Source organism: Rhea americana, unplaced genomic scaffold (genome assembly GCF_003343005.1).
Source record: "Rhea americana isolate MKP2758 unplaced genomic scaffold, rheAme1 scaffold_204, whole genome shotgun sequence".
NCBI lineage: Eukaryota > Metazoa > Chordata > Aves > Rheiformes > Rheidae > Rhea > Rhea americana.
In genome coordinates, this window is record NW_028186195.1 from 99,530 (window position 1) to 113,800 (window position 14,271).

At 60.0% G+C, this 14,271-nt stretch overlaps 1 protein-coding gene and 1 long non-coding RNA gene across 2 annotated transcripts in view; both read right to left on the reverse strand.

Annotated features, from left to right (window-relative positions):
• TACC1 (transforming acidic coiled-coil containing protein 1) overlaps positions 1-8,781 on the reverse strand; it is a 31,638-nt gene extending 22,857 nt beyond the window's left edge. The window contains exon 1 of the mRNA XM_085304159.1: positions 8,685-8,781. Within this exon, the coding sequence (XP_085160285.1) occupies positions 8,685-8,737 (53 nt within the window). The 5' untranslated portion in view covers positions 8,738-8,781. The remainder of the gene's footprint in view (positions 1-8,684) is intronic.
• Positions 8,782-9,044: 263 nt separating this feature from the next.
• Positions 9,045-13,164, reverse strand: LOC146596247 (uncharacterized). Its single transcript, XR_014895770.1, has 4 exons — positions 12,678-13,164; positions 11,919-12,027; positions 11,317-11,407; positions 9,045-10,636 (listed from the first exon to the last, which is right to left on the reverse strand). It is a non-coding gene; the product is annotated as an uncharacterized LOC146596247 (long non-coding RNA).
• Between the last annotated feature and the right edge of the window lie 1,107 nt (positions 13,165-14,271).

Sequence of the window (14,271 nt, forward strand, 5' to 3'; positions counted from 1 at the left end):
GCGGGCATGTTCAGCCCCGCGGCGCGGGGCTCCGCTGGCCGCCAGACAGGGCCCCCCGCCGCCCCGGACCGTACTGCCCGCGGCAGGGAGAGCGCGGCCGGCCCCGCTGCCCGCTCCCCCGCGGCGCCCGCCTTGGTCGCAGCTCGCCCCGAGACGCCGGCAGGCTCCGGGCTCGCCGAGCGGGGAGGAGGGRAGAGGGAAGCCCGCAGCAGCGTCCCCCTTCCCCTCCCACCCGTGCCGCAGCGACGGGATAGGGCTGGGAGTGGATAATCACAGGCTTTTGCTGTGCCACATTTTACTGCTTTGCCCCTCCTCTCCCCGGCTCCGGGTCTGGCTGTCCGTAACAGCAAAACACCCTGGTGCCCAGCGCTCTCCAGACAAGCACCTGCAGGCTGCACGAGGAGGGCCGTCCCCCACTCCCACGAGGCATAGCCTGGCTGAGGAAACAGGCTGTGCCCTACAGAGATCCCTCGTCTGCCTCCCATCCACCTTCATTCCGAGACAAACTCTCAAACCCACTTATTTTTGCACAAATGCTAGACAGGGCAGGGGCATCTCCACTGCTCCCTGTGGGCAGGTTAATGCAGGCTGRCAGCCAGGCTTAGGCACATTGCTCCTAAATCCCAGCCAGATGCCAGAGCCTAATTCACTGTCACCCTCCATATKCTTGTGCCAAGGTGCTCCACTGCCCTTTCGTGCCCCTCACACCACACTGGGCCAAAAGAAAACCCTGTGCGCCAGGGCAGGGAAACTCTGAAACCAGATCTCTCCTCCCTGATTTATCCCACACTTATCCAGGGTTGCACCTGTGCTGTAACATATCCCACTGCAAGACGAGCTGYAAGATTCCTTCCACCCCACACAGGCCAGCAAACGCCGTGCACCGGCTGCAGCACCACAACAGCCAGCCCAGGCACGCGGGGTCCCCGTGCACCGGGTCCCTGCGYGGCCAGCGGGCCCCAAGCGAGCCATGCTTCCTGCACAAGAGCCACAGCCCAGACCAGACAGAGCGGAGATCACTCCTGAGGCATCTGACACATGGAGAAGCAAAGAGACAGACGGCAGAGACTGGGAAACACCTGCCCCTTTATTTTCCAGGGAAATGCCGACTTCAGTAGCTCTGGCTTCCTTCCGTGGCAGCAGATTTATTTATTTATTAAACTATTGTGTTTAAAAATAACAGCAAACAGTCCCTGAAGAACTAAGTACTGGCATGCTGGCCTTCTTGGGGCATCCTCACCTACGCAGGGGTCTCGCTTCCCAGATCATCACCTCCTGCATGCTTGCTAGGGAGAGAAGAGTAACATCACTGATGCCTTTCAGCGCCTGCAGCACAGGGGGGCACGTCCAGGGCTTCRGCAGCAGGTCTATTGCAGGCAGCAGCGTTGTGGCCTTGGGCAGTTGCTGCTGCAGCACCTACAGCTCCCCAGAGCTGGTGGCTTGCCCAGACCCAGGTGGACACGTCTGCACTGCATGCCCAAGGCCGGCTCCCCACCTGCTGCCCTCGGCGGGTCCAGCGATGTTCTGGGGAAGGGAAGACAACCGTCCAGTTGCACGACCAAGCCCAGCTTGTTGCAGAGAAGCACTATTGGCCCTGAGTAACTGCACAAAGTGCTCACGTGGCAGGCCAAGACCACAGCTTGATGCTTTTCTGTGAATCATCAGCTAGCTCCGAGCATGAGGAATGCTTCTGCATGGCTGAGTCAGCTGAGACCCACCCATCTGGTCTGGCTACCTCGCTCTAAAACCAGCCTCTATCAGATACTTCAAAAGGCCTCATTCCTCGACRTGGAGCATCTCAAATAACCTCCCTGCAGGGAACCTTTCTGTCTAGCTCCCATCTGTTGGTGTCCTTAGTAAACAGATGCATCATTGCTGCACTCTTTTATCATCTGCACTCTGTCAAAAAACCCTCTTATCCACCCCCTACCCCCACCATACAACTTTTCCAAATTTCCCCAGAGAGTCCCCTGGCTCTGGTTCAGGCAAAGCAGAGGTGCAYACTGCCACAAGTCCAAGCAGCGACATGATGGTGCACCCACACACCCAGCCACGATCTGGGGAGAGCTGAGCCAGATAAAGCTCACACCTGCTACACTGAGCCACAAGTGGACTAAGCGCCTTATTAAAGCTTATCCAAAAAGCAAGAGGCTGAAGCAAAAGCAGGAGCTCAGCATCCTCTCGGCTGTGTCTGCTCTGAGCAGAAATGAGCAGCCTACTTCCCGGAGTGGCACAGCGCAAGCTGATTTCTGCAGATGAATTTTACATAAGGAGATTTTTAAGGCGTGTGTTGTGGCATGAACTGCTTTGCAGCACCACACACTGCAACCTGAACTCCTCCTCTCCCTTCCTCCATCAGTCATTCCACAAGCCAACGCTGGCCCAGAAGACCCAGCTCCAGCATCTGCATCACTGCACGTGAAACCAGCACACGGCCGCCTGGGTCCTGCCAGGCTTCACACAGGGGAAATGGGAATCGCGAAGGAGCAGCAGCAGGTCTGGGCTGAGCAGCAGGACCAAGCCTGCCTCCACTGCAAAGAGGAAGGGTCTGCATCAGCCAGACGACAGMGATGTTCACTTTCATAACCCCCACTTGTTGAACGAGGGAAGTGGGACACGTGAACCAATCGCAGAGGAAATTAGCAGCATCCTTCTATTGTGAAGGCTGCACAAGCTGCTGCGGAGAGGGGACCCTCCTCCCAGTGGCCACGGATGGCAAGGAGCAGCAGGCAGGAGCAGGAGCGACTGCACGGCACCGCACGGGCTGCGACACTCCCGACCTGCACGCCCTGGGGCAGGAAGCTATCAGAGCAGCTAAAGAGCAGAGCCTGCTTCCACTTGCCATTTACTACGAGCAATTAAGAAAATGCCTCGAGTGGCATTTTCCAGCTTGGCACCGACCCCAGCTGGCAGCAGATCAAACACGGAGGAGATAACCTGACCTTGTCAGTCAGGCCAGTGGCTYTGGCTGCCAGCGCTGCTTGGCACAGTCAGCAGACACATTTCTGCAGAGCAGGGTGAAGCTGACCTGTTCAAAACCAGAGCTGCCAGCAGTTCCCATCACACGAGTCCCCAGCGAGCTGCAGCCTGCATGCACGGCACCGGACAGGCCGTCCTTCGCGCTGCTGTCATCCCCGCCCTGGGCCTGGGCTCCATCGTGCCCGGGGCTGCACCGAGGCACAGCGGGCTCGGTGGCATGCACCGATGAACAGCCTAGACCGTTCTGCCCACAGTGCCCCAACTGCTTCCCGGAGCTGCCTCTTTTGAAGCAGATGCCTTGGGTTTTCACACTTCGCTCCCCTGGAACAGCCCAGGCCCCGGGGGAGGATCCAGCAATTCTCCAGCTGCCTCAGGTTTGCAGCCTCCTTCGCAGCAACACGTCGTGAGCACRCCAGATCTGCTGCTCGCTCCTCCTACAGACAGCCCCAACACACCGCCCGCGAGGCAGCTCACGCCAGCCCTCTGTGCAAGAGCAGCGGCACTGCCGCCACAGCCCCCGTCAGCCTGCACCGTCCTCGGCAGGGGCTGGAGCCAGCGGCTGTGCCCAGAGCCGTCTGGTTTTGCAGGTCACTGCTTTGAGCTCCACTCCCCGCCCCCAAGCAACTGCTACAATAATTTAAAAAAACAAAATACATGTTTCCTGTCTACTTCTGCAGCTGAGAAAGCCGGCAGCGTGTGTCAGGAGGGGTTTGCCACAGCGCTGAGCACTTGGGCTGGCACAGCTGGCGCTCCATAAGGGAGGGGACCAGTAAAACTGGCGCATAGGAGTGGTGCTGTGGCCTCTTCCCATTTCACCCTCTTCTGGATAGTTAAATCAGCCTGACAGCACCCAGCCCATGACACTGTCATCCCTGACACGTATGAGCATCCCCATGGCCCCGACGATAACAGTCCTGGGGGTGCTGGGGCCGTGCGCCCCTTCGTCCCCCCCATCCCCCCCCCCCGGAACACTCTGCACCATGCAGGCTGCAGAAGGATGGAAAACCTTGCACTCCTTATGCTGATCTTTGCAGGAAGCCAGCTGCATCCAGGGATAACAGCTCTGCATCCAGGAAGGACTTTCCCTTATCTTATGTCAGGATCTTACACTGGCAGCAGCAGTGCGGCTGCCTGACCTCRGATCCAGAAGCAAATGCTGCCGAATTCCTCACGCTGTTACCACACCTCCGTCCCCGGAGGCACGAGGGAAGCAGGTCTCAGGTCTCGCACGGGTCACATTTGTCGAGCCTCCAGCCACAGCGCCCGGGGCTAGAGGGAGGAGCGTACCTGCAGCTCCCATCCTCGTCCCTGTCATTAGGCGGCGGAACAGCTATTTCTGGCTGCGGTGCTTTTCTGGGCATGGCACAGCCAGCCAGTGCATTCATTTCTAGCGCAGAAATGAATCTTCTGTGGGTTTCCATTTTTCTTCCTCAGCTGTTCAGCTGCCTGAGAAAGACGCCACTTGAGCCATTCGRCTCCTTCACAGCACTCCGTGAATTGGCTCCACTGTCCTGCATTTTCTCCGGCTGAGATTAAWGCCAGGCCAGCAATTGCATACACTCCAGTGAAGAAAACACATATTACTGCCAGCCGGGAGCCCCACACAGACACCCTGCCCGGCTCTGGGCACCAGCCACCAGCAGCCCGCGATGCTCCGGAGCAGCAGGGCAGCAGAGCCAGCCTCCCTGCAAGGAGGGCCCCGACTGCAAAGGGTGCCAGCTTCTCCTGCATTTCTSTGGCCCTCTGCTCAGCCAGCACTCCTCCCTGGGAGACAGGTAGTCCCATAGAAGAGCGTTTTGCTGGCCCCGAAGTGTCAGCAGACTTGGTCCCTGTGCCGGACCAAGCGCATGATTCTTGGGAATTAAGAAAAACAGCTCAGATGAAGACTTAGGTATTCCAGTGATGAGTGCACAGCAAATGCYAGAGAGAGACGATTTCACATTTCCTGATCTTTGCTGTGACGCTGTTCGGATTAATGCTGGATAACTCCCACTCGTGACTCGCCTGCTCYGGCTTGACACAGCATCCAAGGGGAGGCTTAAACTCCTTTCCCTGACAACCTSCTTCAGGTAGAGAGGAAATCGGGCCCAAGGAAAGGCCAAGGAGTAGAGATGCTAGATGGAAAATGCATTGACCTGGGAGACCCATCCGGGGGTGGCGAGTGCCCGGCAAGCGCTGACACCCGCCGCGGTCGGTGCTGGGTGAAGCGCACCAGGACGGAGGAAAGGCGATGGGGACCTTCGGGGGACAGGCTCACTAGAGGGCACTCCAGGACGGGATTTCGAGACTTCGCCCAGTCCTCTACACCGTGCAGGAGAAAGGCTGAGAGTTTCCTGCTCCCCGCCAGCCCAGGGTTGCTGGTGGCTGAACATCTCCTGTGCCCACAGCTGCACAACCTCCCCTCCCCGTTCCCACCCCTGCGGAGCCGAACGGTGCGGACGCAGAGCTGGAAGGGACCTCCTCAGCCCCGGACCTCCGCGCACCCGCGAGCCGGCTTGGCAGCCTGGCAGAGCGCAGTCCCCCGAGGGCACGGCCACGCCGCCCCGGGAAGCGGCCCGAGGACTCTCCCGCGTGGTTTCAGGCCTGGCCAGCCCAGCAGCCGGGCAGGAGGCCGCGGAGACCCAGCTCCTGCGCAGGCATCCTGCGCCCGGCCCAGCAGGTCCGCACCGCCCTCTCCTGCCGCGCAGCTGCAAGCGTCCCGCCGGAGCGCTGGCCGCTCGCAAACAGCCCCGCTAGCGAGCACGACCTCGGCGGCACTTTTGCGGTAACCATAGCTACATAACATTTTGCAGTTGCTACGAGTGGCGGGGCGGAAAGCGGCGCCGGCGCGGCTGCGAGGGCACCAGCAGCGGGACTGCGGGCGCCTCCGCGGCCCTGCCCGAGCGGCCGCGGGTTTTGCACGCGGGTGCCCTCGGCGTGAGCACCCCCGTCCCTGCGGCCSAGGGCGACCGTGCCCAACGGCCAGCCGGGATGCAGCAGCTCGCCGGCGTCACCTCTGCCGAACTCGCCGGTGGTTTGTTCCGGGGGACGAACGTGCTGACGAGGCCGCGAATGGACCCCAGGGCCGGCAGCTGGTGCCGCGTAACCGCGCCAACGTTTTAGGGCACTTCCCCACCACCGCAGCTGCCCCCTGGCAAGGGRAGACATGGAACTGAGGGAGGGCAAACCTCCTACAGCAGAGCTCCTGTTTTTCCTTTTTTCCCCCTGACCTTGATAGAGCTGTGATCTAAATACAGATCTCAAGACTAAGAAATAAAATGATAAATCCCCTGGAAWTCAAGAGAGACAAAATACAATTTCTTCCCATCTCAACTTCTACCACTCCCATCTGCTTGCCAGAAAACAGCAGGAAACTTAACGTTACAGGCGCTCTGCAATGCCCAAGGGGACCTAGAGCGATACCCAACACGGGACGATGCTAAGGAAAGGCTCAGCCCCCCGGGACTGTTTGCAGCTCTGAGATGTGACAGTTCCCATCGCTACACATTCCATCAAACTATCTATATAAAAATAGAAGTAAAGGACGTAACTGTCACGTGTGAGCCCCTGACATCATGATCCAGCCTCCAGCTTCTAGATGTCTTTCTCTACCATAATGCCATCAAATTAGCAAATACAAGTGTTTGTGGCTGTATTAAAAAGACGAATGCAAAAATGAACACACTGGACCACCTGCTATTCATGCGATTTAAAACAAAGTACACAGCTTAATCTGCTGTTCATGCAGTTTAAAACAACGTACACAGCGTGGATGTGAGCTCATGCAAAGCAATTCTGTACAACAGGCTACTTGAATCCCAGCCCGATTTTCACACTGATAAGCTTTATGAACACAAGCATCTGCATTCAGCCTGCTGCTTCTTTACTCCTCCATCAACTCCTTTGCTCTGTTTGCTAAAAATATCAGCTCTACATGGCAGGAATGCTCTCTTATCAGGTGTTTGTCAGTCCTTGGCTCCTTGACTTCAGTCAAGACTCGGTGGCATTGTGAAACCCAGACAGTGTTTCAGCCCCAGAACCCGGGTGCAGGCATGGATGGGGGAGAGAGATGAGGAAGGAGGACGCAGCTGTCACAGGGAACGGCGCTGTGGGAGTAATAAAGGGGAAAACAAAACAGAACAAAGTTTGCTTAAGGAGGAGGGAGACACACGGGAACTAGGAGCGGCCAAGTCGGACGCTGGCAAACAGGAGCGGCTGCGGCATCGGYATCAGGAGGAGCCCGGGCCCTCGCTCAGGTGGAAACCGCGGCCATGCCGGGCACMGGGACACTCAGGAGCAGATGGGACCATCCCTGGGGCCCAGCCGCATCCAGCCCCTGGGACCCAGCACCGCTGGCCTCTGCCCCTTCCCTGTGCTCTGGCCTCTCCATGCAGCCTTGGGCTCTTGCTCTGTTGTAACAAGGCTGGTTTCAGGCTTTCCCTGGGGAAATCTGCTCRTATTGCCCCAGTGCCTTCGTTAAGCATCTTGCTTATCCGCTGAAATGCCACAAGCAAGCAGCGGCTGTTCCATTTCTATGGCATGTGTTTGCCTCTTGGGATTTTCTCACATGCAGGACTGGTCAATGTCCTCTCAGATGTTGCTCCAACACGTACAGTGGATAATGGTATATTTTCCCTGCTTGGGAACACCTCTAATATTTAGGAGACTGCTGCAATGAGCAAATGGGCCACTCTGAACAGTTACGAAGAGGAAAATGCACTTGTTTTCCCTGTCTGAAGTTAGCATTTGCAAACCAGGCGATGTTTGCATGTGTTTAGAAGGGCAACAGCCTGTTTTCAGTGTCACCTGCTCTATAAAACCTGGCAGAGACTCCAGAAAATATGCAGTGCATAAACCAGGCACCAGTTACTGACGGCAGGGCCAGCACTCTGGGAACACAGGACGGTGCCAACCGATCTGTTCTTGTTTAGAAAAGCAGCAGCACACCTCCCCAAATACAGTTATTTCTGCATTGTGGAGAGGCTCATTTAAAGAAAATATTTATCTGTTCCAGAAAGTGCTTTAGTTGATTTTAAGATACGATAGCTCCATTTTTCCTTTTAATCACAAGCTAACATACTTTTCCTTTTGTTTACAGTTTCTAAATCCTGCTGGTTAAAAGCAGCATTTTGCATATTCTGCCTTCTGGTTTTTACTAGGAACAAAACTTCCAGTCAGCTCCAACTTCTACACTTGTTTTCTAATGGCAACATTTAGAATTACATTTCTGCTCCCCTGTTCATCATACTAAGATTTATGCAATAAAACACGGGCGAGAAAGCCACCGTGACTCCTCTTGACGGCTAGCAGCAGCAAAATCTGAACTGCAGCCTGAGAAATTCAACCCACTGAAAACAAAAACAGTTCGTTTTGCTAGTTACTGTAACACTCAATGTGGTTTAAACAATTGCTACCCTAGGAGAACTTTCCCCCCAATTTAACACCGTAACGCCCTGATTTTTTTTTCAGTGGGGCTCCACCACTGCAGAACGCAGCACAAGATCCCGCGCGCTGGCACAGGTCCGCTGCTTAGCGGCAGCCGGGCTGCAAGGGAGGCTCCAGGGCCCTCGGCGCCAACCTGGACCGGGCTAAACGCCTGTCACCGGCGCGCCGGGGCCGCGGGCGCTTGGCGGGAGGGTGCGGGGTCTCGGGGCCGGGACCAGCCCCGGGGAACCGCGCGCGCGGCCCCGGCCCGGCCCGGCCCGGCGCGGCGCGGCTGCACTTACCGGCGCTCCGGGGAGCCGGGCTCCCGCGGCTTCTGGCTCTGCATCGCCCCCATGGCCGCACCAGCCGCGCCGCGCCGGGCCGCGCCGGACTCCGCCCGGGCCGCGCTGCCGCCGCGCTCCGCCGGCCCCGGCGGGCGGCGCGGCCCCGCCGCCGTCTCCGCCTCCGCGCCCGGGGGCGGCTCGGTGCGGCCGGGGATGCCGGGCGCCCAGATGCAGCCCCTTACCACCCCGCAGCACCCTCTGCTTCGGGGTGGGCTGGGACCCTGTGCCACGCGGCTGGGATCCTTGCACTGGGGCTGGGATCTCTTGCACTAGGGCTGGGACCCCATGCTGTGGGGCTGGGATCCATTGTGCTAGGGCAAGAAATTCTTGCACAGGGGCTAGAACCCCATGCTGTGAGGCTAGGACCCAGTGCTGCAGGGCTGGGACCTTGTGCCATGGGGCTGGGATCCCTGCGCTAGGGCTAGGACCCAGTGCTGCGGGGCTGGGACCTTGTGCCATGGGGTTGGGATCCCTGCGCTAGGGCTAGGACCCAGTGCTGCAGGGCTGGGACCTTGTGCCATGGGGCTAAAACCCCCTGCACTAGGGCAGCGACCCTTGCACTGGGGCTGGATCTCCTGCACTAAGGCTGTGACCCTGAACAGCAGGGCTGAGACCCCCAGCACTGGAGCAGGGACCCAGATCAATAGGACAGGGACCCAATGCACTAGGGCAGGGACCCCACGGTGTGGGGCTGGGGCCCCTGCAGGACCCTACTCAGTGCCCCGGAGCGGGCAGGGCAGGGGGCCTCAGCAGGGCTTGGGGCAGGAGGCTGGCACCTGGCACAGCGCCGTTTGGGATCCGACCGTAAAGCCCGCTTGTTTGCTTCAGGGCGGCGTGACTTGTTCTGCTCAGCAYGCAGGGCTCGCCGGGCAGCGATCCACCGAGCTTCAGCACTATGCTCTTCCCTTCCTATTAGCCATGATAAATTGCAATCTGGATGTGCCTTTGAGGTTAAAATAGCAGCCACATGTGTGTGTAAGAATAGCTGTATCCTAGTTTATTGACCTCAACACTACTATGCGAAGTTAAACCTTACAGGCACAGTTTTACTTTTTGCACTCAGTCACAACCCTCACTCTTGCCAACAGCATGGCCCCYGGTATTGCTGCTGGGGCCCAGCTGCCTTGTGCCCATCACTATGGCATCTGCCCCTGCATTCACAGGGCATCACATCTCCCCACTCTACGAGCGCGATACTGAAGCTACAGCTCCAGCAGCCAGGGTCCCGCTGCAGGCACACGACCGTCTGGGTGTCTGGATGCAGCTTTGCAGCCGGGTTGCTACTAACAAGTCAGTGCACAGCCTGGCACCGGCGATCAGCAGCCAAAGCGTAACGGCATCCCCAGCACATCCGCACCAGCTCTGTCGGACCTACTCTGTCCCCCTTGCTCCCTGTTTCGAACAGCRCGCGGGCAACGCTGGTGAGGCTGAACCTCCCCCCCCACCACCACGCCAGGTCCCCGCTGCCCGTGCACCAGCACGGCGGGTGCCGTGTGCTCAGCCAGCGCGTCCCGACAAAGCAGATACTTCCACCGATGCTGCCTTTGCCCTTAAACCAGCCTCTTCTCAAATCATCCCTTGAAGGGAAAAGCAGATAATCAGCAAGCCTCAGCGTCAGAGAGCAGTGAGACCCTGCTGCGGGGCCCTCRGTGGGGGAAGATTTAATGCAGCAATTTAAAAGCACAGAGGTGCTCTGCTAAGGGAACATTCTGCTTGGGTTGATTTTACTTAAAGTGTCTGAAAGAAAGTATCAGTTTTTGACAGCGTTTGGGGCTTTTTGTTTTTGAGAAATAAAACACTGAAATACTAATCTTTCTGTTGTTGTTGTTGTTGAAATTGAGGTGTTCTGGCTTTGGTTGGATTATTTTTTGGCAACAGAAGCATCAACACCCTTGAAAGCTTTCACCTTCCTAAAAAGAAAAAAAATCTTCCTTGGGTAAAAATGAAGTTTCCCGGTGCCAGCAGCCCCTCGCACAGTGGTCACATGCAAGGGCAGGGCTTTGGCATGGGCAGCCTTCCCAAGGGCTCGGCTGGGGAAGCTCTTCAATTTTGGTGCTTTTGGTTTCAGAACAGCTTCCTGCAGCTGTTTGCGTGTGGTGCGTTTGAAAGCGCTGCTCGCCCCTGCCCGGGTGAACAGCCCGGTGCGCCCGCAAGTGCCAAAATGCTGCAGTTTGCAGACCCAGCTCAGCTCAAGCCTTCCCTCACCTCCCCAGCAGAGCGGAGACGGCTTTGGGCATCCGGCAGGCTGCATCCAGGCTCCAGTGATTTATTTCAGCAACGAGGAGCTCTGCCAAGCTGCAGGAGCCCAGCATTTCCCAAGAAACCAGTCCTATGAGAGCAGRGATCTGAGCTGAAAGCGTGGATCCCCTCCTCACACCTGCAGGCTCTCGCCTCCCCGGGTGGCATCGGCACCGGCACCGGTGGGGGCACCAGCGGCAGCGGGTGGAGGTCGCGAGGCTGGGAAGGATCGGCCGGCGGGACGGCCGAGGGGGCAGCCGGTACCGCGCCGGAGCAGAATGCGGCTCCGCACGCGTGGGAGCACGCGCTCCTTGGCACGGGCCCTCCCTGCTCACGATAAACCCATACAGACCTTTGGGAAACTGTGGACTTTCCGGGCAGACGTCGTCAGGGAAAACTGGGAAGGGGCGGACACCAAAAGTAAATGACAAGTACGGAGCACCCTAGGAGAGAAAACCAGTTTCCAAACACCAGGAGCCTCGTGGCGCAGCACGTCCTTCCTCAGCACCCCTCTCTGGTGCTCCCTCAACTTGGCAAACATGAGCAAAAGCTTCATGCAGCTTCCCCGTTCCCTCGGGAAAACAGCGTGGGGTCAGCGTTGGCATCTGCAAGCTACAACTTCAGACACGGAGCTGTGACAAAACGCCGTGGCAGCCGCCGCGCGCGACGCAGCCCTGCTCCGGCGRCGAGAGGGGCTGTGTGAGCCGGGCTCGTTCCCCAGCTGTGCAATGAGACCTCTGACAGCCGCACACAGCCACCCCGGCTGTGCAACGCACACCCGGCAGCTCTGCCAAGAAAGCCGGTCCCCCCCCGGGTGGTGAAGGCAACGCCGGCAGATGCCGGGGACGGAAACACGGCAGGCACGTTGCAGCGAGGCAGGCACACGTGAGACGGCGCTGCAAAGCAGCCGCACGCACCCCCGCGCCGGGACCCGGGGCCCGGGGACATACTCACCCGCCGGGCAGCGGCCGGGTCGCGGCGCTCCGCTCGCYGAGCTCGCCTCGGGTGGGCTCCCAGCCGCAGCCTCGCGCCCGTCCCACGCCGGCCGGCCAGCGGCTGCCGTCTGCAAGGAGGCAGATGGCAACGATTAGCCGTGCGCTAATTCCATGGAAAGTTCCACGCGTCTGGGAAACAGGCCCCTCGCTGCTGCCCCGGCCAGAGGTTTATTTGTGTTTCCGGGGACAGTGACTAAGAGCAGGGTGCGTCACATGGACTCTCGTTTAAATGCCTCCGTGGAACCTCCCATCTGAACACCACTGGCCCCAAACCCGCTCGGAGCCGGCGCCGGTGCTGTGCCGCGCTGCCGTGCAGGTGGTGCCGGGGCTGGTGCCCTCTCCGACCCGGGAAAGGACTGCAGGACTGAGCTCTGCCCCGTGGGCACCTGGAAGGGCCAGGCGGGGAGGAGGCTGCACCGGTCAAAGCAGATTCCCGGGTTTGCTGTCGCAGGGGAGCCGGTGGCCTCTGGAGAGCAGCTCCGCACCGCCCATCCCCGCTGTGCCCGGGCATGCCGGGGAGCCTCGCGGGCACCGGGATCCACCACCACGTGCCGCCGCCGGGACGCTCGCAGCCAAGCGCGCGCGGGGCCGGGAGAGCCAGGCCGGGTAGAGCTGGCCTGGCTGCCTGCCCTCCTCCTCCTCCCGCCTGGGGCAAAGCCAAGGGAAAAGGCAAGTGCCTGGGGAGCATCCCAGCCCTCAGCTCCCTTCTGCTTCCTACCTTTCCAGCGCAGACTTGTCCCAGGCTCCGTCACTCTCGGCTACCTGTCTCCAAGCTCCCTAGAAAGCAGCTTGCGCAAGCAAGCCTGGAGAAGGAGCAGGGAGGAAGGAAGGAAGGGGATGGACGGTAGCGGGGAGGGACAGGCAGCGTCAGGGTATCTCCGTGCACCCTGCAGGCTGGGGGAAGCAGAAGGACGTTTGCAGTGTTTGGGGAGCGGTGCCCGGGGGACGAGCCGCGGCGGGCGCTCAGCGAGTCCGTGCGCGGCTCCCGCGCCGCTGCTGCGGCAGGCGCTCGGGCCGACGCCGGGATCCTGCGCCGTCTCCTGCAGGGGCCCCGCTGGTGTCATGCCGTAAAAATGTGCGCTGGGCTGGAATTTGGCAGCCAGGCCTCTCGCGGGGAGGAAAGCTCTCCTCTTACAGCGGGAGCGGGAGCTGCGGCCCCGCGGCTGCGAGAGCGGGAAGGGCAGCTGTCAGGAGCGGTTTCCCCAGCTCCAGCAGCTCCCGCAAAGCCGGGACGGGGGGTTAAGGGCTGCCTGGGTGCATCCCGGCCGACGCACAGGGAGGCTGCTCCACACTGCTCCGGGGGCTCTCCGTGCCCCCGCCGCCCCGTCCACGCCGGCTGCCGGCTCCTCGCGGCGCCCGGCTGCGCGGGGCACAGACGGAGCAGCCACGCTCCCCGCGGGGCTGCGAGCGAGGGCGGCCCGGCCGTGCAGGGCGGCCCGCCGCGGCCTGGGAAGCGCTCGGGAAAGGTCCAAGCACCTGGGAAGGCTTCGTCCTGAGGCGCTTGGGACGCCTGGTTCCGCGCGGAGCCTTTTCCCGGCGGTTCCGGTTGGGGCTCCCCGCCAGCCGGGGGGTTCACGCAGCCGGAGCAGCGCGCCGGCGGYGGCTGCTTTCCCAGCGCTGCTCCGTGAGGTGGCAGCACGGTTGCTCTGGGAAGCATCCCCGCRGCCAGATCCGCATCCCTGCAGCTGGATCCTCACTCCTGCAGCTGGATCTGTGTCCCTATGGCCAGATCTATGTCCCTGCAGCCAGATCCGTGTCCCTATGGCCAGATCCATGTCCCTGCAGCTGGATCATCACCCCTGCAGCCAGATCCATTYCCCTATGGCCAGATCCATGTCCCTGCAGCTGGATCCGCATCCCTGCAGCYGGATCCATGTCCCCATGGGCAGCTCCACACCCTGTGGCTGGATCTGGATCCTCACAGCTGGATCCACATCCCAACAGCTGGATGCACATCCCCATGGCCAGCTCCACATTCCCACGACTGGCTCCATGTCCCAGCACAGGGACACTGGGCTCTGAGTGGCACCTCCGGACCTCCCTGCTGTGGGGCTGGCTCTGCCAAGGCATCCCCTTCCCTCTGGGACAAATCCTTCCTTCTTCCAGTTTCCTGGAGCCCGGAGGACACCACCAGCCCCCAGATTTGCATGAGCCTGAGCTACAGTCCCGGTAAATCCCTGCACACGCAGCTCAGAGGGAGGGCGGGCTTTGCCCAAGCACGTTCAATTAAACAAACCATTTGGTTTCACTCCAAGTGCTGGGGCCGGCGGAGCCGGAGCCGCTGGGGCAGGGTGTCCTGGACGGCAGCGCCG